Here is a 25107-nt window from a genome sequence, read left to right on the forward strand (position 1 = left end):
TTGACTTTGTTTTTTAAATGTAGCGAGTTCCTTTTTTAACTCTTTATATCTATCGTGTCACAAAAACTCTATGCTAATTTGTGTCATCCAACCTATTCTACTAGTTTTAAAAAGTTCACTTCTCTAAATCTGATGGACAGATTTATTGCCTAATTCAACCTATACAGTATCAATTTAAAGTATAAACGAAGAAAAATCTCAATATATTAAACGTCTTATCGAATCAGTGCCTCGCATATTAGCAACAGTAATTGCTGCAAGGGGCATGGCGACGAAGTATTAAGTGCAATTATTACTAGACTACGGATGTTTATGCATTTATGGGAAATTTTAATTTTCAAAAAACTACAGAATACACATAATGTGCAAATATTTAAGAAACACGTAAGATACGAATTATTGTATGTAGGGGTTAAGACAACCCTCTGCAAAGCTTCCATTTCATTAATTCTATTAATAAAAACATGAATTTGCATAAAGATCCGCAGTCTAATTATTATCTATAACGTCAAACAATCTAAACTTTGTGTTCGTATTAAAAGATAGTTCTAACAAATAATCTTGGTCCAATACTTTTACACACGCTCGATTTCAATATCGATAAACATGTGTGATTACTACGAAGTCGGAATTTCATTACTCTCGTACATTAATACATTGCTATCGAACACCGTTCGCGGTTATAAAATTCTTTGTACGACTTCGTATTTAAAACTTGTTAAGAAAAACTATTGCGGGCCGATACTTTTCCACGGCGCTGTACGTTACCTTATCAAAGCAAGTTAGTTCTGTATTAATCATAGTATAGAAAAAAGGGAACGAACCCGTTAAACGAATAATTATCGTTAAGTTATAACGTAATGGGAGAAAAGACTTACCTCGTCGTATATAAAGTTGTCGATTTCTTCGAGCGGCCTACCGTATAGTTCGGTCGGGAAGGGTTCATATTTGTTTGGAAGCACCGCGCCATCCTCGACGGACATCCGTCTCTTCGGTTGAAAGCCATAGTCCCTCACGAGCTGCACCGTTCTATTTTCCAACCTGTCGAGGCTCTCTTTTGTGAAGAGTTTCACCGTTTGCTTATTCCCAGTAGGAGTTTTAACAGCCGACTTGCTACCGTTGTCGATGTCACGCACAATCCTCTTATCGTGAATCTCACCGACGGTCGTTGTCCGAGGAGTACCGGGCAAATCTACTTGAATTTCGGCGCTACCCGAGTCACCGGTGCCGGAATCGGCCGACGTTCCAGCGGTCGCGATCAACGGTGGTCGTAGCCTCACGACGTCCCTGGACCTCGAGGCACCCTCGTTCTGGGATTTCTCGAAGATCCCTTCCGATTCCGAGGACTCTTGGTACCGTCTCTGCCTGGAGGAGTTCGATCTACACGACGCCGCGGCTATCTCCGACTCGGTGATCGCCGATTCGAATCTCTCGTCGGCGTTCAAACGATCCTCGTACGCCGTGAACTCGAGCTCGGCGTCCGAGACGGACGATCTCGTGTGCCCGTGACGCGTTTCCTCGGCGTACGACGCCAACGGATAACTGGGGAATATCGGCGACGGGGTCTCGGTGTTCTCGTACTCGTGCCCTATGTACTCCGGCGGGCTGAGACCCGCGTACGGCGGCAACGAGGATTTCTCCGCTTCCGTGAGCGATGTACCGCGGCACTCGCCGGTCTCGCTCGCGGGGGAAATGAGTATCGAAGCGGAGGCCGAACCAGCCTCCTGTCCCTTCTTACCGATAAAATCGCGGCTCGGAATCGTTGCTCTGGAGTCGTCGACGCTCGAGCCCATCCACGACGTCTCCTCGGTACGTGGAAACTCGAGAATAGATTCTCGTAGGGACCCGGCAATATGTCCAGCGCGTTCTTCCTGTTGCTGATGCTCCCTCGGGCAAGTCCTCTCGGCAGGCGGAGATCCATGGCGATCGCGTCTCGGGAACTCCTCGAATCTGGATCTGGGCTTGTAACGCGGTGACGCGGACGCCTCGCCTCTTCTCGACGGCTGAGGAGTCTTGGAAATCCCGATTCTAGAGCGATCGCGGAGCTCGAACTCCTCGGTGATGCCTGCAGGAAGGTTTAAACTTCGTTGGCTTCCAATTTCTCGCGGCGATCTTTCAAGAATATCTCGAGCTGGAGCACGGGATCGAGTGGTCTCTCCGGACGAGAACCGAACGAGCTCTTCTCTGGAGAGATTCGTTGCGTAAAGGCCCACCACTCGAGGTCGATTAGTGAAGCCATTGTCCTCGGAGCCGTTGCTCGGAGGGTTCGGAGAACCTTTACATCCCTCACGGCCACCTTGCGAAGGTATCATTGGAATCTTTGGTTCCTCGGCTTACCGAAATTTGTACCTTTCATCGTTGCGGCTCCAGGCAGAGCTTCTTTTTCTTGGTATTTCGCGCGAGAAATTCGACAGTCTACGGTGTGTAAACCGTTACTTCCTCTTTTCGACGTTGCGTGGCTTTATTTCGAAATTCGTTAATACTGCGGTAAACAACGGAACACTGCGGTTCACCGGTGGTCCGATGCCCATGGTGCGTTCCACGCTCATGGATGATGCTTTGCGCTCGTAATTCGTTTGAAAATTTAAAGGATGTGACTGCTATTGACTGAGCGCAAGCGAATGTATGTCGCAGATACAGTATATAGATTCTTCTTTTTTCGTCGATGACGATCGTGTCGCTGTGACGCGTTTCACCCTCGAGCGGTAAGAAAGTCAGGAAGGAAAACGAAAACGAGAGAAACGGATAAATAGAAACGACAAACGAGGAAGAAATAAAAAAAAAAAGAAAGAAAGGAGAAAAGAAAAACAGGCGACGAGAGAGAAAGGAAGAGTGTATAGTACGTTTAGAAAGAGTCGTGTGTTTATTCGATGTCTCTGTATATCGGACGTATCCCTAATCTGGTCTGTCCTGCAACAGCTCCTGGATATCGCTCACACACGATTCTGTGGCTAATCGCATCGCAGTATAAAAGTAGAGAACGACGTCGTATAAAAATGAACCGGATCAACGGAAAATTGCACGAAAACTGGTCGGTTTCTTGCTCGTCACTTTGTACAACACTCGCGAGCCATGGTTACAGCTTGTTTTCTCTAAAGGAATACGAGGGTCGCGTTGTAGAAACGTGCGAGATGACAACGACGTCCCGATAAATGGTGCGAGGAGAACGAAAGAGATAGACAAGAGATGGGTAGAAGTGGTGCGTGAGCGTGTGTATGGGTTACGATCAAAAAGAGAGCCTGAGCAAAGAAGAAAAGTGGCACGTATGTAAGCACAACGGGCACAGGAAACGGCAAGTAAAACGAAACTGGCGAATGGGAAAAGAAACCGTAGCCGTGGAAAGAAAGTTGGAAAAGAGAAAGACGGGAAACGGAAACGGAAACGAGGGAAAATAGAAAAAAGGAAGCCGTGGTACACCCTCGTGTTCCAATAAATTGTAACTCGAACAAGAGTGCAAAATCACGGACGTCTCCGACGAGAACCGTGACGATACTATGGACGAAGTCGATTCGTTTCGCGCGCGCGCGTATCGAACGGTCGAGGAAAACGGCTTTGAGGTCTCTCGTTCTCTGTATAAGCGAATTTATTCCAACACATTGAAATGTGTACGCACACACGCGCATTCGGGGGGATATTGCTGCCGTGAAACTAACTAGCCAGCCACCAACCTGCACGAATGTTCTTCATCACCGTTCACGCTAACCCCCACCCCGGTTACAGCTGACTCCTGCACGTGATATCGTGGTCAGGGAACGTTGCAATCCTTCTGTTTCGCCAACGTTCCCCTCGAGAAACAATTTTACCGACGGAAACATAGTGATAATCGAACAGGTCCCTGGGAAAAGGGCGTACGTTACGAATGTTACAACTTCGTTTTATCGTGGAACTCTGGTCAGTACTATGTGATTTGTAATTGATCGCGTTCTCCTTATTAGGATTATTATTTACTTTTTAAAGTAGAAGAAAGTTGCACCATCGTACGACCTTTTCCAATTAACTATTCAATTATTTCGTGAAGATCCTACTTGCCTGAAACTGTTCGCGATTAACATTTTTTAATCTTCAATTTCATGAAACGCTCGAAAATGTATATTTTTATTCGTTCGATTATTCTTTGCCGATCTTTTATCCCGCCGTAATAAGTATTCTGTTCGTCTGTTTCTCCATTACTCGATTCTAAATTTCGAATAAAATTTAAATTTCTCGACCTGTACAACGATAACCACAAACTAGTTTACGCGAAGATTACAATTTCCAAAAATGGAGCGTTCATCGGTCGAAGAATGTGGGTCAACGATGTTAATTGTTGCTCCCTATTCAGAAATGCGTAGGTACTTTGGTTCTTCATCGATTTTTAACCACGAATTTGCCGGCGATTATTTTTCCCGCCTTCCTCCCACACATTTGTATATCTTTCAAAACATCAGTTCTTAAAGAAAAATAGAAATTGGACCGGAATAAAAATAAAAGCTTTTCAACACTTTTTTGTAAATTCTAATGTAGCAAGTATTTATTTTTATATTAGTACTTAAATACTGATATATTACATTAATATCAAGATACCTACACGTTCGTATCTCTTTTAAAACATCAATTGTTAAAAAAGAATGAAAATAAAAATAATACCATTTTCTAGATTTTAATGTAATACAATATTTATTTTTATATTAATACTTCGGTATTGGTATATATTGTATTACTATCAAGATACACGGAATCTCGATGCTTGTAAAACAAATGGTTACATTTATTGCTAGAGTGGCCCTTAGCTACGAATAGTCGAAACTTTTTGGTTTAATCCTTCAACCCAAATATATAAACAAACAATTGTATAATATAAACTCAATCAGATAAGCCTCAAAGTTTAATCAGTGTATCGTTAAGAAAAAACCTGATTGCATTGCTCGAGAGGTAGGCATAAATCTATTGTATTCCATTTTTCATCAAAATGGAACATATTTTTAAATATTGCATCGTCTCTGCCACTCTTTTTCTGTGAATACATATACCAGGAAACACTGATTCGTGCCGTAAGGGTGGAAATTTACTAACTTTAACACCAACCAAAACCTCGACCCCTTCAAACAGGCTTCACTATTAGTACCGAAACTAGTAACTTTCCCCTTTTGTGGCACGAATCATTGTCACTAGATGGAAAACTATAAATGCGTAGGAGGCACTCAATTCCAATAGCTTTTGCACAGAGTTGGGCGAATTTTATTCGCGATTAACGAATACAAACTTTACATTGATTCGTAAACTAACTTCCGTTTACGTTTCATTCGTAGACATTTAGAAATTAGAATTCCTAAACGAATCGTTTAAAATGACATCCAGACTAAATTGCAGATTAAAATTAGTTTTGGAACTAAATCTAGAATTTTTACTCGTTACTCATGAATAAAATTTGCTCGACTCCGCTTTTGCAAAAAAAAGGACGCATTTATAACGCGTATTTTTAGATAATTTTTATAATTTCTGACTGGAGAACTATACAACTTTTTTTATCAGAATTTCTCGCATATGTATATTTATTGATATTTATGAAATACGTACAAATTTCTTCAAAGTAAAATATTAATAATTGACTATTCTGAATCTACTAAAACGTAGTGAAAAAAAGAACATCAGATGGTTTTCATGATTTCAGCCATTCTATACATTTCAAATGAAAAATGAAAATAGGTTCTTAATTAGGACGAATTTAGTTATAGCAGGTACTAAAAGAAAAAAGAATCGATAATTAAAAAAATGATGACACTCTGAAATTTAATTATCAATTTTTTAATGTTTCTTATTACTTTCACAGATTAGAAGTGTTTAAAATAAATAAAACATTTAATTAATTTTAATATAGGCTATAATGGCATTATACCGTCAAGTAGATTTTAAGAGAAAAACGCGTTAAAACCTTTTTATTATTTGGACCAAACAAATATGAAAGACACAATGAATTTAGACCAAACCATATTTCTTAAGAAAATGCAAAAAACAAATTGATTTTTTCAGATTAGAATAAATAGCCTTTGCAAGCAACTTCGTTCGCCTAATATGAATGTCAGTTTAAAAAAATCCGTTAATGGATTCTAATTTACAAATGAATCTAAAATTTATATTAACTAGTCCCAATCGTGCATACTACAATACTTCTTGAATGTAAATAATCGACATTTTTTAGGACTGCCCCTCCCTGCCCTCTAATCAATTAAATAACACAAAAATGGGATTCATAATCTTTGGGGTAGCTTCAAATGGCTGCAAATCTATTGAAATCGTTCGAATACAGTGGCGGATCCAATGGAAGGGCGATGGAGAGGATTCCCCATCCAAGAATTATGAAATTTTTACACGTTGACTGCTGTGGCGGTTACTGGTGACCGGCACTTTGAACTTACAACGTGTTGCAATATTGTTTACAATAAAAAAAAAACCCCTAATACTTGTAAAATAACAGGTATACCATTGAATTGTCGAATATTTCTGTTTCATTGTTTGAGGATATCTTTAGACATGACAAACTGACGTGGCAGTCAACGTGTTAATATATTTATTATTCATTTTATACTACATTCTATAAATTTTTCGAACGTACACTTATATACATAAATAATTAATGCGGACTTAATTATTTAATCTACTGTTCAATATAAATATTAATAAATAAATTATAAACACGTTTCGAATCGTACCCAAGAATGTTCAAAAATATATACTCTTATATGCTTCGCCCTTCCTTTTCAGCGCAGCTTTTGGACCGCCCCTGACCGAAAGAGTATTAAAAGAGTGACTATACACCAGTAATTAAAAAAATATATTGATCGAGTAGATGAATAATTTTGTTATACCATGTAGTTGTTTTGCATATTAACCATTCAAAAGGTGAAACAAACAAAATTCTACGCCTACGATGTAAAGGACCACTCTAATATACATACATGTATACACTTGATATAAGCATCAATGATCATATACAAGTTTTTTGGTTTATGTTATAAAATAAGAAAAATATACTATCTAATTATTAATTGTTTTATTACATTTCGAAAATTCTCATATGTCGCACTTCGTGTCAGCCAAAATATATTAATATGTATGATGATAAAAAATTCTTAGCTTTCTTTCCGAGACAGAGAAGCCATACGAAAGAGTTTGTTCTATTTGAACTATCGTATATGATAGTATAACTAATTTTTCTAATTTGTTAAGTGGTAAACTCATTAAAAAAAAAATTTTAAATAAAAATACATACACACACATATACGCATGAACATGTATTGCTTATTCAAAGAGTTTTATAAGATGTAGTATATCCGAAATATCAACGATTTATAAAATAAAATTAATGGATTTTTATATTCAAATATTAACTATGTTTATAAATCTTGCTCGTACGTCTAATGTATATGCCTTAATTTGATCTAGTGTGTATTTGTTGAATATTTTAAACAACTACTCGATAATGAAACCAAAAAGTTATTTTCATTGTGGACGCACAGTACATGTAGCATACCATAATGAGCTAAAAATGTTTCAGCTACATGTTTCCTCGCTTATAATCGTTGAACTTTTAGTAGGATGTATCTAATTTTTCGATTGATACTACAACATTATAAAACACTTTTTCTATCATTTTCTGATACAGGATGTTTGAATATATGTGCCGTTCATAATAATTACCAAACGATAGGAGATACGAGAAAGTGTCGCAAGATTTTCATCGTTACTTATTAACGCGAAAGAAAAATTTTCCCTGAAATTTTCAAAATCATACTAAGGACAATTTGTGTTTCTAAACAGAACGCTGTATCTGTTACCTCGAAAGAACAAGAAATGAATATAAATTTAACTTAGTTAATAATGTTTATTGTACAAATTTAAGTTTGTACTAATTTGAATAGATCATGATGCAATCAAAAATTATAGAAATGGAGAAATTGTTGGAATGCGTAAGAAATTACTTTCCGTGCTACTCGACTTACTTCATTTATATAATATGCTCGAAATATCCATCTTCAACTTTCATCAACGCTTTGGCTGTGGGAAATTCTGATGCAAAAAGCATCGTATCTTCTACCTTTTAATAATCATTTCATTTTTTATAGACTCTCTCTTTTTCTCTCTGAGCGCGAGCGCACGTGTGTGTGTGTAGACGAGCGCGTACGATTTATACGTATATACAATTTAATTAAACAATACAGAGTTAGGATCTTCATTGTCAAGCTGCTTTACGTGTCTCAATACATCCTTTTTTGTGATGACTCCCAGAAGTCGGCTATGCGAAAAATGAAACAATATAAATATAATTCACATATAAAAGAGATATCGATATACTGTAAAACCTCGATTAATGCTCAGATTATATGTACAAGGTATTCGGCCACCCCTGGGAAAAATTTTAATGGGGGATTCTAGAGGTCAAAATAAAACGAAAATCAAGAATACCAATTTGTTGATGGAGGCATCGTTAAAAAGTTATTAACAATTAAATTCAAAAATTTCAAATCGTTCTGTAAAAATTATTTTCGGTTGCGGGGATCAATTACAACCAATTTTAGTGAATACACATACCTCCAAAATCCTATCCACTTTCGAGAAAAAAAATCGGGTAGGTGCTGAAATTTTTCGCCGAAAAAAAAATTTTTCAAATCATTCTAAAAAAATTATATTCGGTTGCGAGGGTCAATTACAATCATTTTTGGTCATTACACATACGCCCGAAATCCTACGCACTTTCGAGAAAAAAATTCCTTACCGAAAATGTAATGCCTGACCATACCATTGATATGTTTCACTGAAATTTCATGCGTATCTTTAAAACGTCATAACTCGTGAACGGATTGGGCGATTTTAATGTTTAAAAAAGCAAACTACACGTATTTTGATGGAGAATACGTGAAAATTGCAAAAATATTTGAAAAGTTGGTCCTTGACCCCGCAAAATGAGAAAAACCCCATAAAAATGATCTAATTTTCAAACAGCCATAACTCCTACAATTGTGAATATATTTCAATGAAACTTTTTTCTGAAGTAGAGCTCATGGATACCTACAAAAAAGTGTTAGATAACTTTTCTGTAGGGCGTCAAACAAAATTACTAAAAATCAAAAACGAATTTATAAGAAAAATCGACAGGGGGTAGGTGCCTAAATTTTTCAACGAAAAAAAAAAATTTCAAATCGTTCTGGAAAAATTATTTTCGGTTGCGGGGATCAATTACAATCATTTTTGGTGAATAGACATAGCCATGAAATCCTACCCACTTTCTAGAAAAAAATTCGGGAAGGTGTGAAATTTTTCGCCGGGAAAAAAAATTTCAAATCGTTTTGGAAAAATTATTTTCGGTTGCGGGGGTCAATTACAATCATTTTTGGTGAATAAACATACCCCCGAAATCTTGCGCATTTTCGAGAAAAAATTCAGTACTGGCGGAACTTTGAACGTTAATAACTTTTTAACGAAGCCTCCATCAACAAATTGGTATTCTTGATTTTCGTCTTATTTTGTCCTCTAAAATCACCCATTAAAATTTTTCCCCGGGGTGGCCGAACACCCTGTATAATGAAACAGCGCTGAACCTTGTAACTTTTTAAAACATAAATCGAAAAAGAAATAATATTGAACGTTTTTCATTTATTTTTAACCATCGTAACGTTCGTTGTTTATCGTGTTCAAAGAAATAATTTCTGTTACTCATTATGGTTAAAAAAAATACAGAAATAGTTATTAATAATGCATACACTGTAGTTACTAAAAACTCAACGTTGTCTTATACGAAAAGGGAACGATAACAAATAACATTAAACAGGGTTTTACTGCATAAAAATATATAAAAAATAAATACCCATTATGCGTGACGAGCGTCTGCCTTAATCCCAATTTTCTGAACATGTCGACAACAGTTTCCATAGGCGTCTGGTCCGTAATTGTAATCGGAGCCATATCAAGAATTCTCTTTAATTTGAGTGGCGGAGGAGAATGACTTTGAATATTGTTTCCGTTGGTGAATATGACCAACGATTGTCCGGTTATCTCTTCTGTCATACGTTTAGCGTTTGCAATTGCCAGATTCAAGTCTCTCCGCAAGACAAAACCAACAAGATATTGTGATTCTTTTGAAACTATTACAGGGAAACCATTATGTTCCGTTTCTTTTAATAAATTTTCAACGTCTTCGACTGTCATTGAATCCTGAGTAAGCACATGAAGGGCTTCATTGCGCCTAAAGAAGATTAATTGCAAATTAATTACGAAAGGGAAGACAAGCATAGAACACGTATGTACAGTGACAAGCAAAATTGAACACACTGTAAATACATAAATAATACAATCGAAATATACGATAATGCACTTACTTAGGTTGCATGACATCGGCTGCAAGAGTTGTGTGTTGAACTTCGTCTTTGCTATCGAGAAACGGATATCCGTTCAAAGCGATGTGAGCATCGTAGATACCTTGTTTCCCAAGCGCGTCGCCAACCCATTTACTCGCCATAGCGGCCGCCATTAAGGGCACGATATATCTTACACCACCAGTTAATTCAAACATTATCACGACAAGAGAGACAGTCATTCTAGTAACACCGCCGAGAACAGCTGCAGCACCCACCATCGCATATAAGCCAGGGGTTATACAATCGATACCAGTCGAACATTCTTCACTGAACATCCAGATATGTGGATAATTGTATGCGAGTTGTTCCATTCCAATACCAACAATACGTCCCATTATTGCTCCCAAACAAAGCGAGGGAATAAATAATCCACAGGGTACTTTCATACCGAATGTAAATATTGTCATAACAAGTTTTAGTATTAACGCTAATACAAGAAGCCATATGGCCTTATAAACTCCGGGTCCCGCTGCTGCGATTTCAATTGCAGAGTTTACAGCGCTGAAGTTTCTATTATAATCGCTATACGAAAAAAAGAAGGAAGAGTGCAGGATATCTTAAAAGTCAATATTGACTATTGTAATATTGTGAAATGCTAACAAAATAAAACAAAGATTATACGAACCATAATATATCTGCATTAGACACTCCGCACTGACTGAATAATAAATAAATTAGTTGACTCGTACTCATTCGTGTATATGGATTCGGATATCCGATGACGGCAGTTGCAACCGTCACTATCAAAACTTCGGTAACCGGATATTGACCTAACTTTGAAGTTTTACGATAACGACACCAAAACAGATTCGCCTTGATGAATAAAGTGGCAATCACTCCCTATAAAAAAAAAATTAATAAAATAACAAGATTGAAATGTTCTTAAGCTATAAAGATTGACGAAAAGAAAAACTTACGCCAATTACTCCAAGCATAACAAACGGTATTAACTCAAAAAAGATCCAAGGCTTGTTGTATTCAACGTAAAAAAGAACCGAATGCTCATTACCAAAAGGATTTATTGATCGCAAAATGAAAGCGGCTATCAGAGCACAAAAAAACGACCGCCACAACGTCTTGAGAGGAAAATAATAGCTCACCTGTAAAACAATTGCTACATATTTGTGTACGAATACATAATTTTTACTTATTTCTGTTCTTTTTCTAAATCCCTAAACAAATTCTTTTCTTTAATCACTTACTTCTTCGAGGCTGAAAAGAACACCTCCGATCGGAGCACCGAAAGCTACCGAGACTCCTGCAGCAGCGGCGGCTGATAAAATCTCTCTCTTCTTAGCTTCGTTTCTACCATATTTTGGAAAGAGATAAGAAAATATATTTCCTATGCAACAAGCTATATGAACCATTGGTCCTTCCTTGCCCAAGTTTAAACCTGCTGAGACCGACAGAATCAAACCCACTGACTTAATTATCAATGTCCATTTTCCCAAATATCCACGAATAATAAATCCACTTAGAATCGTCTTAATCTAAAACACCGTTTTTCAAGTATAAGTAACAAATTAGTAGTTTTTACTTTCTTTTTTCTTTCTATATGTACCTCAGGAATACCAGAGCCACAAGCGTACGGAGCAAACATTCTTACTAATGAGGCAGAAAGGGAAGCAAACAGGAGAGCCCAAGCTATGTAAAACATGTACGAAATCATGTAAGGTCCTGCACCGTCTTTCGATTGGCTAAATACCTCAGGCCACGTCCGCCACTGAAACAGACAACGAAAATCTAAAATTCAAGCATCGAGAGATAGCAAGACAGAAAAAAAAAACACAAATCAATTGTGTACCTGAGAACAATTACCACCATCGAAAGTTGTTTCATTATAACTCCAACAACATTGTTCTTTATTCAGCCAGAAGGCTTGAGGACATATACCAAACTTTAGATCGGTCATCCAAGAGGCTCCTATATCTATAATACCTGCCGCGACTCCTGTAAATAGACCAACAAATAAAACACAGAGCCATCCAGACCATGCATCATGTACCCTCTTGATTAAACGCCAAATGGAATCATGTTTTTTCTTCACGATATATCGATGGTGCATTCTATCGAGGGCAATATCTCGCTGCCAATCAATTGTGTGAAAGTCATCATATTGAGCGATCCCGAAAATATCATCGGAATCGACCGAAACTGAAAGAATAAAGAACCAAATATAATGAAAATGTTATTTAACTTTATAGACTGTATAAACCAAAATATAACTGACATAACTCACTGTGGGAGGAAGCATCATCGATACGAATACAGTGATCTGAGAGAACGGTATTCTCTCCATGGTGAGATCCTATATTATTAACTTCAAGCATATCGTCGTCACTGCTTAAATTAGTATCGCGTCCAGCTGTTTGATTTCGCGACCGTGTATTCTCTACAAAATACACATCATCCGAGTTTTCCACCTGTAATCGCCAAGAAAAATTTATTATATATTCTTCCCGACATTTTACGACATACACCTATTTAAACCTTGCCTTTGTATCAACTGATTGGTATGTTGTTAAAGGATTCTGATAATTCTGCGGTACTGTATTATTTAATAAATTTGTACCCTTCAATGGAAATTTCTCCATGGCATTGCAACCTATGGAATAAAATTAAACATACACGTTTAACATATATATAATATATTTGAAAAGAATGAAATTAAAATTTAACACGATCAAGATTAAATTCTGAAATGACTTCTTTTATTATGTAAGATAAGATATAATTTAACAAAATTGTACTTTGTTAAAATTTTTTCTACATATATTGATAAAACTAATAACATAGGGATACTTATGGACTAATTTTAAAAAAACTGAATTATTTTCTAATGTAATTATACCAACTAAAACTTTAGGAAGTACGATCGTCTCTGCGTTACTCTCAAGCATATTAAAACAGTACTGTTCCATAAGGGATTATCTTGCTTTCAGTCTATGTTATGTGTGAGATTACAGTAATGAATAATTCATATTAATATTAAATATATTTTGTTGTTGAATGTGCGTAATAATAATAGGACAATTGTTATAATTTTTATACAAATTTGTACAATTCAGAAAGATTTAATCACATTAATTGATATAAATTATATTAATCGTGAACTTAAGAATGGAAAGAAATATTACAATACACAGGAACTGCACCATTTATTAAATATCCAACACAAAGATTGTCAGCATAATAAATAAATATAATGTGTTATAATTCAGTTAATATATTTATGTTTCATTGCTACAGTTGAAAAAGGGCAATAAACAATTATAAATATATACATAGGAAAATCCATTACTTCGAATAAGTTTGTGGAGAGGTTATCGACATCCACGTAAAGTGCGGGAAAAGGTTCTGGAAAGAAAGTTAAAAGGGAACAAATCTTTAAACAAAATATTAGAAATGTTTTAAATCTTGTTGTTATGCAAAACAAAATGATTTTCATTTAATTGTATCCTTATGTGGTTAGGATTAATGCTATACTTTGCCACATTAAGATATTTCAGCTGCTGCCCGTACTTACCATTTTTTTAGTTGGTTTGGTTTTTAACTTCCCGTTCATTAAGTTTCCTTCCTTTTTTCGTCACCTCAACATTGAATCATACTATTTACGTCCTTCAAAGTGACAGATTTACCGAAAAAATACGAATATCTTTTTTCGACCACAGAGAAACTAGATCTGAATGAAACACTTGTCAAAGTACGTTCTTTCTCTCTTACTCACTTAGTTCACTTTCTTCCTTATTGAATTAAAATGTGTCATCAAGCGCCACCTTACTGAATATCATCGAACAAATAATTTGTTTAAATTATTGTGAAATTTGTTTAAAATCAAACGTAAAATCAAACGAACCTATCGTCGCGAAATGACGATGGAAGAACATGATCTCACCTTAACCAATTTTACGTCATAAAAAAAAAAAAGGTTCAAAAAATGTGAACGTTTTATAAGTATCTGTTCTTTGTAAAGATAATTTTTCAAATCCAGATATTTATTCATCGCTTAAACATCTTATACAAAACAGAAACTATATTATGTTGATACTACATTTAATCGATTTGTGGAAATAAAATGTAATGGTACATGGAAAGAATTTCAATCGGAATATTTAAAAAATTGGGAAAAGACATATTTCTCTCGTCTCTTAGTTTAACCATACATTGATGAAAAATGAAAGTATAAAATATTACATATTCTATTCACTTATTTATATTAGATTAATGCGGATTTTAAATTTCGGTGTCTACATCTTTGAGTTCTTCTTTCGTTGTAACATTTGCAAAGCCTTGATACTTGATAGGATATGCCAATTGATTTCCTTTATTCCAGGTGTAAAGTTCCTAAAAAGAAAAAGAAACAAAATTTTTAATGAATGTTCTCAAATTGATATTGTAATTTATTCGTGTTCTAAATTAAAACGGGGTTTACTTTCGTCTTATGGTTGTAGCTAACTGTCGTGGTTTTGTGGTAAGGATTTGTGAACGATAAGTGGACAGGTATTGTAACGTTTTTATAGAGATCGAAGGCTAATCTGAAAAAATATACAACATTAGACAAGTTCGTTATTTTATTTATGAACTATTCTTCTTTATTTGTGCATTGATCTGCACCTTATTTTCATTGTTTCTTCAGTGACGCTATGAACGGCATAAAGTACTCCTCCAGCAATAAACATTTCTCCAAATTTATGATTGTCGATACTAATATTCCATGCATATTGAATATTCATATTGATTGCATCTATCTTTAGCACTACCGTATTATTCGATGGCAATCCATATATTATCCATAAGCCTATTATCAAAAATAATCCATTGATTTGAATTTGCAAAAGAAAATATTTTTTAAACTTGATTATATAAAATTACCATTTTCATCGACATTAAAGTCAACGTAATTAAAATTATGATTCGGCGTATAGAGATAATTTTTTGTATTTACTAGTAACCCTGGTAGATGCAATTCGCATCGCGGAAACTCCTTATCACATATATGATCAGAAATGGAATGAAGATTGAAGCGAAAAATGGAAGATCGATTTACAGGATTGTAAAAGAAAGATCTATTGTATACTATATGTCCATTACCCTGTAAATTAATTAAATTTAATGTTCTGTGACATAATTTTAAAAATATCGCAATATACCTGAAATGCATAGGGTAATGCAATGGGATATGAACTAGCATTTTTAAAATGATCTTTTGATTTGTACTCATAAATAAAAGAAGTGTCATTTTTTCGAGTAACCCAAAGTTTATCGGGATAATTATCAGATCTCGAAGACGCGTCGTGCATCCAACTTCCGTAATGATCATCCATCGTACCCTTTAATACAGGTTTCCCCAACGCTTCTATCACGCCATCTGCAGCGTTAAAACAAACAATTATTAAACAACGAATTTGTCAAATCCTACGAGTATTTGAATCGAAAAAATATTGACATATGTAGTGTACCTGCTAATCGCGATGAAAGACCAGTGAAATTGACGCCTTTTAGTGTTTGAACGTTTAGATATTCGGCAATATCTGTAAAGGTACATCTTAAAACAGGACAAGCGGTGCAAGTTTCACGCGGTGCACAAAGTTCCTCTAAATCAACATGTTGCGGCGCAGGCTCTCCATACGTAACATGTTGTTCTTTTCTAATAATTAATCTTTCCATACTATTTACATCGTCTGAAATTGTTCGATACCAACTTTTATTAAGTAATTATTTTTAAAATATAAATATTAAAAGTGCGTAATAAGTATCTGACCATTGACTACAAACGAGCCCTTAGTGGTATCAATGTCGTTTTTGGCAATGCAGTGGTAGGTACCATAATCTCCCGATGTTATTCTTGTAATCTTTAACCGCATTTTAAGCTAAAAGTCATTAAATAAGATATACAAATACGTTGATCTATTATACATATGTATATTATTGGATATTACCTTATATATATCTCTTTTATCATAAACTTCAAGTCTGTATTTGTCAGACATTTTAAGGCGACGGCCATCCCCGCGTTCCCAGTAAACAATTGGCTCCGGAAATGCCTCGACCTCACATTCCAGAGTGGCAGTACTCTGACTACGCACAAGAATCATTTGATTGCGTATCCGAATAAAAGGTGGAACTAAAAAATAATTCTACCTTTATCTCGAACCGAAGATAAATAGATATAATGAAGTCAAATGCGCGTGTGCCGGATTTAATATTTACATTTAACTTGAAGTTTAAATCTTTTAAATGCTCTAGGAGGAACTCCATTATCAGCGATGCAGGTGTATTCTCCCATGTGCTCTCTGTTCACTGCAGTGATATTAAATGTGTATCCAATGATAGAAGTCACTGTATAATAAATTATGTATTTTCAATTAAAATAACATTTATCAAAACGACGAGAAATAATCAAATGTATTTGGAAATATAGTATTATGGTTTTTATTACCATGCCAAGATCCTACAGGAATGACTGTACCATCGGTTCTAAACCATTGAACGACAGGCTGTGGCTTTCCGCTCGATGCGCATCTCAATCTTATATTGGTTCCCTCATAAACAGAAATTAATCCGGTAGAATTTAACGTTGCTGGTAACATTCTATCGTCTGAAAGATGTCATAAAAAAAGTATTGTTTCAGGATAATATTTTTAAAAGGTTTATTTTTTAAAACTACTTACCCAAGATGGAAGGAGGAATTAATAAATCATTTACATTATAGTCATTCATGTTCACCTTCCAGGCTGTTATCCCTGGCCTGCCATCTTGCCCTGGTAAGCCGGGTCTACCAGGAGGACCCATTTCTCCTAAAGTTGTTCACATCAACAACGTATCTTTTTTCATCCATGCGCAATTAGAATGAGGGAATTTGAAATAAGGTTAAGTTACCGCGCAGTCCAGGTGGTCCTTGTGGTCCTATGTGACCTGGCCTTCCTAAAACAATAGTATATAGGGAGTTTCGAGTGAGACCCATTTTGTCTATGTACAATAGACATAAAATAATGCAGAGAGTTCATTTAAACGTGTACCATATGTGTATTGTTTCGGTTGAGTGCATATCTACTCTTTCCTAATTTGAATACTAATACATTACTGTATCTAACATGCCAAAAAATAAAATATCAAGTGCTCTTACAAATGTTCCACAATTGTTTACTAATCATTGTTTCCAATTGAATGGAATCAGTTCAGTATAATTAAGCCAATAAGCTCGATTCATAATTAAGAATTACTAGAGGACAAAAATAACTATAACTCAAAAACATGGTCAAGTAAAAGTACATGTTTCCATGAACTTTTTGCATTATTTCTGTGTCTGTTGTCTACCACCAAAGTACAGCAGTGCCCACATAAGTGACCACGCTCGGGACCGGCCGCGGTCATTTATGTGGGCATGGTTACTTCTCAGAATTCAACGGAGATAAGGAAAGAGTCTTGGCTTCAAGAATTGGTGAAGATAACCGCGGTTACTTAAGTGGGCACTACTGTAGGTCGTACATGTTATGAAACACCCTGTTGTAATAAATAATATTACAATCCTAAAGTATTAATATATAGTTCATACCATCTGTGCCATTCCGCCCAGGCCGACCAGGAGATCCATTTAACCCTGGTTTACCATTTATTCCTGGAAGTCCATCTAAGCCACTGCGTCCAGGAATTCCATCAAGACCAGGTTCGCCTGGTATACCATCTCTGCCATCAAAGCCATGAGATCCTACATCGCCTTTCGGCCCACGAGGTCCAGTTAAACCAGGCGGTCCTTTTGGACCAATCATTCCACGCAATCCTGGAAGACCTGGTTCTCCAGGTGCCCCCGGTAATCCTGGTGGACAATATTTCATTGAAGATCGACAAAAATTTTCAATTGCATCGACCTAAAATATATAATCTCTTTTATTAAAATTTTACTTCTTTTACGTTAACCCTTTCGATACTAACGATAAGACTAGTCACTCGTTAAAATTTCGCGTATACTATTGAATAATTTTTAAATCTGATTATTTTGGTTTCTAATACAGTGTATTTCTTTTATTTTATATATCCTAATATTGTCGTTATTTCTCCTGATACAAAAAAATGCGTAATGACAAATTTGTTTAGTTCAAAGCAGGAATATTATGACTCGTTTTTTTTTCTTTTTCAAGGTCATTTTTTCCAAGTTTTGAAGGTCATAGTCATTTTTCTGCAGATTAGCATGTATTTTTTATAACGCAACATTGTAGCGCATATCATATCGAATTTAACGACCATAATCATAATCTCGAATGCAAAAATTTCGCTAGTTTAAAGGCAATTGAAAAATTCTGCATCTCTGGTTTTCTGTGAGTAATAAGTTTACTTATTTTGCAATAAATAAATAAACCAAATATATTCCAAATGATCCATCGGCTTTGAGATATTTTCATGAGAATAAGTAAATTTATATTGAGAAGAAGAAAACATAAATCATAATACTTTTAGCTTTAAACCAAACAAGTTTTTTCTGGCACATTTTTTTGTATTTTGTAGCAAAAGTAGCAAAGATATTAAGATATTAGCTCGCCATATCGAAAGGATTAATTAATTAAAAAAAAGCAGAAAAAGTAACCTGCACACGTGTGTCTGCGTTTAACCACACCCAATCGTGTTCCATAGGAGTGATTGGAGAAGAGGATAATCCCGACATTGCTATGGGAGGTAAAGTCACCCTTTTAGACTCTTTCAACATATCCTTTTCTTCCCAAATCTAAAAGATAAAAAAGAAGTACAAATATACAGCATATCTTTTGTTCAGTGTATACAAATGGTATGTACTCTAGAAGTATCTGAAACTTTATTATCTTCAGTTACAGGTAATGCACTATTCCGTTTTCTCCGTATCAATTTTTCATTCTCTAAAATGTCATGGTCTTGCATAATATGAACATCAGTCTCCACACGGGCCACGTAAGTGTAAAGATAAATAGACATCAAAAATTGTATTAAAAATTGGATTAGTATAAGGGAAAACAGACTCCATGGTTGCAATATCCAGTATGTTGATTTTATCGAAATTTTCCTCTGCATGATTAATGTTCACTGTGTCCCTAAAAATTTATACATTTATTGCTTTCATGAGAGATTTCAAAACTATTAAAACACTCACCAGAAAAATAAGTTTGTGTACCTAGAAAGACTTTTGATTTTTCAAATCGATTCCTGTACGTCCGTTTTAAACGCGAATCGATCTTTTTAATCAAAAATCGATCATTGATTCATCCAACCTCCTTTGGTCCGCATATCCACCGGCCAAGCAAGTCAACGAACGCTCGACGCGAATACACATTACGTATATAATCAGAGCGAGTAGGGAACAATGAGAATGAGTGGGATATAGTTAGCATTTTCAGCAAACGCTTGCGACTGCGTGGCTAGCAGATACGCTGCCGTAAAACATGGATTTTGTTTATTCGCCATTATCTTCGAATTTCACATAAGTTTCGTTTTTCTTTCATTCTCTTTAAATTTCACAAGGATTTCTATCTTCTTTTTGTGATACAAGCAAGTATTTTTGCTGAAACTTTCGTCTTCTCCACACTAGATATTAACTCACTGTCAGTGTCAACATTCTGACGATTTGACGGACATAGTCGATTTTTAGTACTCTTCTCCCCTTAAAAAAGTAGGTGGCAGTAAAGTCCTGCAGGCCTAAGGATCCCAATTATTAAGATCCAATATCCTTCTCTTTTCTTTTTGCGGTAAAATTATTTTTGCTGAACCTTTAAAATTTATTCACATTAGATATTAATCTACTGTCAGTACTCTAACAATTTGAAAAAAGAATAGAATTAAGTCCGTTTTTGAATACCAAGAAGAGAGTTGGCATTACATAAAAGACTGCATTGTTGGATTGAAATAACGTGTTTTGAAAATAAATAATATATTTCTTTTGTATTTTTACTAATTTTTACGATGATTTAAGTGGATATATATAGAGTTTTTACTTATAGGTAAGTTTTAAAGAGATAGCTGATAGAGATGTGAACCAGGTATTAACATAATGTGTGTTTTCGGGTATATCTCTAAAGAGCAGAACGATTAGAAAGAAATCGTTCAAGAAGATGAATGGCAGAATGCCACCAAATACCTGACTTTTATGCAGAAATTAATGTCGATAAAAAATCGAAGTCAGTGCCTGAATAATAAAGATAACAATCAGGTCGTCCACATTCATTATTCTTGACAAACATAATTACAAGTGGGTGGTTGAAAAGTGCACCTGAGACACAGAGATTTGCTAAACGTATATCTACCTACGACTAAATTTAAAGTAAGGGACATTATTAACGCATTAGTAGTTGCTGGAAGCTAGATACAGCATAGGAATGAATAAGACTCTCGTAAACAGTAATAATCAGTTTATTAACAAATTAAATAAGATATTACTACAACATAACGATATAAACATCTTTAACAGTATACACGCAAAAGTCTGGTGACCTAAATGTTGCTATCTTAACCAGAGATGCCAGATTCAACACCCGGTGCCCTATTCACACATGGAAGATCACGCGTACGTGAGCTCGTAGAGTTTCGGAAAGTCGACAAAGGCAAACTGACACATGCCCTCTTTCTCGATTATTCCGAAGCTGCCCGAAGTAATTTCGGACCGCCTCGTGGGAGTCGAGAGAGAAAGGCTCATATTTGCCTTCTCGCTCTTAACAACTGACATCCGACCTCCCGTCTACGGCATACGATTCGGAATCTCGACTGCCCAGGTATTTTTACTTGCCTTTTCTAGAGTTCATTACTGAACTCTGCAAATTACTCCTGGTTTCTATTTGCCTCTGATGACCTCTGATGACCAGTGCTGACAAAAGTACAGAACTCCCGACAACTTTTGACACCATACAGCGACTATTACTGACTGCTCCTGATTACTGCTTGCCTCTGCTGGACTCTGCTGACCATCGCTTATATTTCTGACAACCTATAACGATTACTACTGACTTCTGCTAATCTCTGTCGGTCTTTGCTGATCTCTGTCAGCGTGTGCTTGTCTCTGCTGAACTTTCCTGGCCTCTGCCGAACGCTACTGACCACTGCAGGTATTTCTGATAATGTATAATGATTAATACTTACTACTGCATGCCCCTACAAGTCTCTGCTTGCCTTTGCAGGTTTCTGCTTGCCTATGCATGCCTTTGCTGGCCTCTGCTGAACACTGCTGACCACCCCTGATGCTTCTGACATCGTATAACAATTACTACATGCTACTGTTCGCCCCTGCTGATTTCTGCTTGCCACTGGATGCCTCTGCTCGTCTCTGCTGACCGCTGCTGACCACCTCTGATGCTTCTGACAACATATAACACTTACTACTTGCTACTATTCGTCCCTGGTGATCTCTGCTTGCCACTGCTGGCCTCTGCTGACCACCGCTTATATTTCTGGCAACGTACAACGATTACTACTAGCTACTGTCACTGGCCTCTGCTGATCTCTGCCAACATCTCCCAACGTCAGCTGACCATCGCTGACCATCGCTGACCACTGCTGACCGTTGCTGAGAAATTGTGACACGATGTAATATAATATAATATGTTTATATGTATTAAAGTGTTGTGTAATGTAAATCTATGGCAATAAATGATATAATTTCAAAGAATTCTATATGTTTTCATCATTTTTACCCTTCTTTTCCTATCGAAATCATTCCCTTAGTTATAAGACATTCCGAGTCTTTTAAAATTTTCTAAGTTCCTCGGAAAGATTTCAAATTTCCCGCCGCCAGGAATTTTTGCGAATTCCTGGAAATGACGTTATTACGTAATATTACGTAACATTACATAATTTTTGCCGAAAAATTCCGGCCGGAGAAATTTTAAAGAGCTATTACGTAATATTACGTAATATTGCATAATGTTACGTAATCTTACGTAATTTTTGCCGAAAAATTCAGGCCGGAATTTTAGCCACTACCTGAAACTTCTTGGAAATTTCAGGGATTCCGAGAAGTTTCAGGGACACCGGTAAGTTTCAGGGATCCGAGAATTTTCAGGAATTCTTAGAAATGACGTCATTTCTAATTTGGGAAATTTGGAGAGAGAAAGAGGGGTAAAAAATGATGAGAATACATAGAATTCTTTGAAATTATATCATTTATTGGCATAGATTTACATTAGACAAAACTTTAATACATATAAACATATTATATTATATTACATCATGTCACAAGTTGTCAGCAACGGTCAGCAGTGGTCAGCGATGGTCAGCTGATGTCAGGAGATGTTGGCAGAAGCCAGCTTAAGTCGAAAAATGCTGGCAGAGGTCAGCAGAGGCTGGCAGTAGCCAGTAGTAATCGTTGTACGTTGCCAGAAATATAAGCGGTGGTCAGCAGCGGTCAGCAGAGGCTAGCAGTGGCAAGCAGTGGCAAGCAGAGTCCAGCAGGGGCAGGCAGTAGCAAGTTGTAATCGTTATACGTTGTCAGAAGTATCAGGAGTGGTCAGTAGCGGTCAGCAGAGTCCAGCGGAGGCAGGCAGACGTTAGTAGTAATCGTTATACGTTGTCAGAAATTCCAGGAGTGGTCAGCAGCGGTCAGCAGAGGCCAGTGGAGACCTGTTGACGGGAGGTCGGATATTAGTTGTTCAAGAGCGAGAAGGTAAGTGTGACACATGCTCTCTTTATCGATTCTCCAAAGCTACCCGAAGCAATTTCGAACCGCTTCGTAGGAGTCGAGAGAACCGCCCAAGTTTATCGTAGAATAGTTCGTTATTTTCAACGATAGATGGCGCTTATTTTTCAACCTCAAACCCTCTGGTGCTAAAACGTCCAAGTTTGTCGTGGAATAGTTCGTTACCCTCAACGCTAGATGGCGTTTATTTTCCGACCTAAAACCCTCTGGTGCTAAAACGCCCAAGCTTGTCGAGAAATCCATCTAACGTGGACGATACGAACTATTCCACGACAAACTTGGGCGACTCTCTCGACTCCTACGAGGCGGTTCGAAATTACTTCGGGTAGCTTTAGAGAATCGAGAAAGATAGCATGTGTTAATTTGCCTTTGACCCTGTCAGTTTTTTGCCCCTGCTGGTCTCTACTAACCTCTGCTTGCCACTGCTGGCCACTGCTGACCGTTGCTGATAACTTCTGACATGATATTGTAGGAAACCGTGCCTGTAAAAGCTATTAAAAATTAAATTATTTAATCGCGCACGAGTTTTGGCCGAGCAACGAATCGTTCGCTGTCCGATACGAGCGAAGACGATTAGACATTGTCGAGCGAGTCGAGAGAAAGAGTAAAAAGCAGCGTAACGTGTAAGAGTGCGAATAAAGTATAGTTAAAGACTTAATGAATTGATTAATTAATCGAACCACTGCCATTTAGATAAATTCTACAATATAATATAATACAATACATTTATATGTATTAAAACTTTGTATAATGTAAATCTGTGGCAATAAATGATATAATTCCAAAGAATTCTATGTGTTCTCATCATTTTTACCTTTCTTTTTCTCTCCCCATTATTCCCTTAACTCTAAAATACATGCCACCTCTTCGCAAGGCTGCCAGAATTTTGGAAATGTTTCGGGCACTCTGGAAATCCGGATGGCAAAACGCCCAAGTTTGTCGTAGAATAGTTCGTTATTTTCAACACTAGATGGCGCTTATTTTTCGACCTCAAACCCTCTGGTGCTAAAACGCCCAAGTTTGTCGTGGAATAGTTCGTATCGTCCACGTTAGATGGATTTCTCGACAAGCTTGGGCTTTTTAGCACCAGAGGGTTTTAGGTCGGAAAATAAGCGCCATCTAGCGTTGAAGGTAACGAACTATTCCACGACAAACTTGAGCGTTTTAGCACCAGAGGGTTTGAGGTTGAAAAATAAGCGCCATCTAGCGTTGAAAATAACGAACCATTCCACGACAAACTTGGGCGGCTCTCTCGACTTTCCGAAACTCTACTAGCTCACGTACGCGTGATCTGACATAGTGTGAGTAGTGCACCCGGTGCTCAATCTGGCATCTCTGTGCTGCAAAGGGATCAGTAAAATCTCAAATCCTTTGCCCTTATGTAGATGTAAAATGTAATAACCATAGAATGAAACAAACCTAAACTAAACCTATTTTACATTTTACAGTAAAATTATTATATAAATCAATGTTTAATAGGGTAATAACTCACTTATTATGGTTATGTTATTCATACCTGAGCTGCTTAAAACAATTAGGATTGTTTAAATTATTGTTTGAAATCAATCACTTTTATTATCCAGTTTAAACAGAAATTATGAGTTTGAATAATGTACGAAGGTCTTTGGAGAAATATACTTTCAAACAATTTAACATGATTTGCACTCTACAGAGGTATTTAAAATTATCGAACTCAACATGATGTTTTTGCGTTTTTGATTATGCTCTGCTGAAATATAACGAAGTTGCGATTATATATCTGAGAATTTTGTGATTACTGGAAATCGCAGGAGGAGATTTAGGAAATATGGTTTTTCGATTAATTGCTTTATCAGTCAATTATCGACTGTTATCTTAAACTTTTTTACTGTTATCATGAGTATACGTGATATTTACTGTATTTTAACATGTTTTTATATTTTACCAATAGTTTCGTTTTAGTCGAAGCTTTTGTCGATATCGATTTTGTTCGCCACATGAAATTAAGGTTATTGCATGTTATCATAGATGACTTACCTAAAAAATAGATATAAAAATGAAAGTTCATAAAAGAAATTTAAATAAAGTGAT

The 25107-nt window shown here is 36.4% G+C and overlaps 3 protein-coding genes across 13 annotated transcripts in view; all 3 read right to left on the minus strand.

Annotated features, from left to right (window-relative positions):
• The window catches only part of LOC143348487 (sodium channel protein 60E), a 46580-nt gene extending 43075 nt beyond the window's left edge, over positions 1-3505 (minus strand). For 8 of the 9 annotated variants that reach the window (XR_013080781.1, XR_013080772.1, XR_013080780.1 and 5 more), the window contains exon 1: positions 879-3505. Coding sequence is in view for 4 of the 9 variants with exons in the window: in XM_076778726.1 (XP_076634841.1) it covers positions 879-2312 (1434 nt within the window). In the remaining 5 variants the exon portion in view is untranslated. The remainder of the gene's footprint in view (positions 1-878) is intronic. The other variant, XM_076778736.1, reaches the window with a different exon arrangement.
• A 3398-nt stretch (positions 3506-6903) lies between these two features.
• On the minus strand, positions 6904-14211 carry Clc-c (chloride channel protein 3). 3 transcript variants are annotated; one of them, XM_076779244.1, is made up of 12 exons: positions 13918-14211; positions 13693-13748; positions 12887-12996; positions 12622-12814; positions 12196-12545; positions 11953-12114; positions 11594-11881; positions 11309-11491; positions 11017-11231; positions 10353-10913; positions 9842-10219; positions 6904-8272 (listed from the first exon to the last, which is right to left on the minus strand). In XM_076779244.1, exons 3-12 carry the CDS (start codon positions 12983-12985, stop codon positions 8182-8184), a joined length of 2520 nt encoding a protein of 839 aa, XP_076635359.1. In that variant the 5' UTR covers positions 12986-12996; positions 13693-13748; positions 13918-14211; the 3' UTR covers positions 6904-8181. The 3 variants fall into 3 exon arrangements, with proteins under 3 accessions (XP_076635359.1, XP_076635350.1, XP_076635368.1); XM_076779235.1 differs by lacking the exon at positions 13693-13748 and having other exon boundaries at positions 13918-14210; XM_076779253.1 differs by lacking the exon at positions 13693-13748 and having other exon boundaries at positions 12631-12814; positions 13918-14209.
• Positions 14212-14374: 163 nt separating this feature from the next.
• Positions 14375-20640, minus strand: LOC143346601 (uncharacterized). The gene is made up of 17 exons (XM_076774841.1): positions 20623-20640; positions 19510-20122; positions 19179-19450; positions 18973-19110; positions 17947-18259; positions 17271-17315; positions 17063-17188; positions 16831-16989; positions 16602-16730; positions 16331-16515; positions 16153-16261; positions 15851-16072; positions 15542-15759; positions 15264-15483; positions 15006-15189; positions 14824-14926; positions 14375-14735 (listed from the first exon to the last, which is right to left on the minus strand). The coding sequence occupies exons 3-17, from the start codon at positions 19428-19430 to the stop codon at positions 14625-14627; spliced, it is 2514 nt and encodes an 837-aa protein (XP_076630956.1). The 5' UTR covers positions 19431-19450; positions 19510-20122; positions 20623-20640; the 3' UTR covers positions 14375-14624.
• Between the last annotated feature and the right edge of the window lie 4467 nt (positions 20641-25107).

The sequence above is a fragment of the Colletes latitarsis genome, chromosome 2 (assembly GCF_051014445.1).
Source record: "Colletes latitarsis isolate SP2378_abdomen chromosome 2, iyColLati1, whole genome shotgun sequence".
Classification (NCBI taxonomy): domain Eukaryota; kingdom Metazoa; phylum Arthropoda; class Insecta; order Hymenoptera; family Colletidae; genus Colletes; species Colletes latitarsis.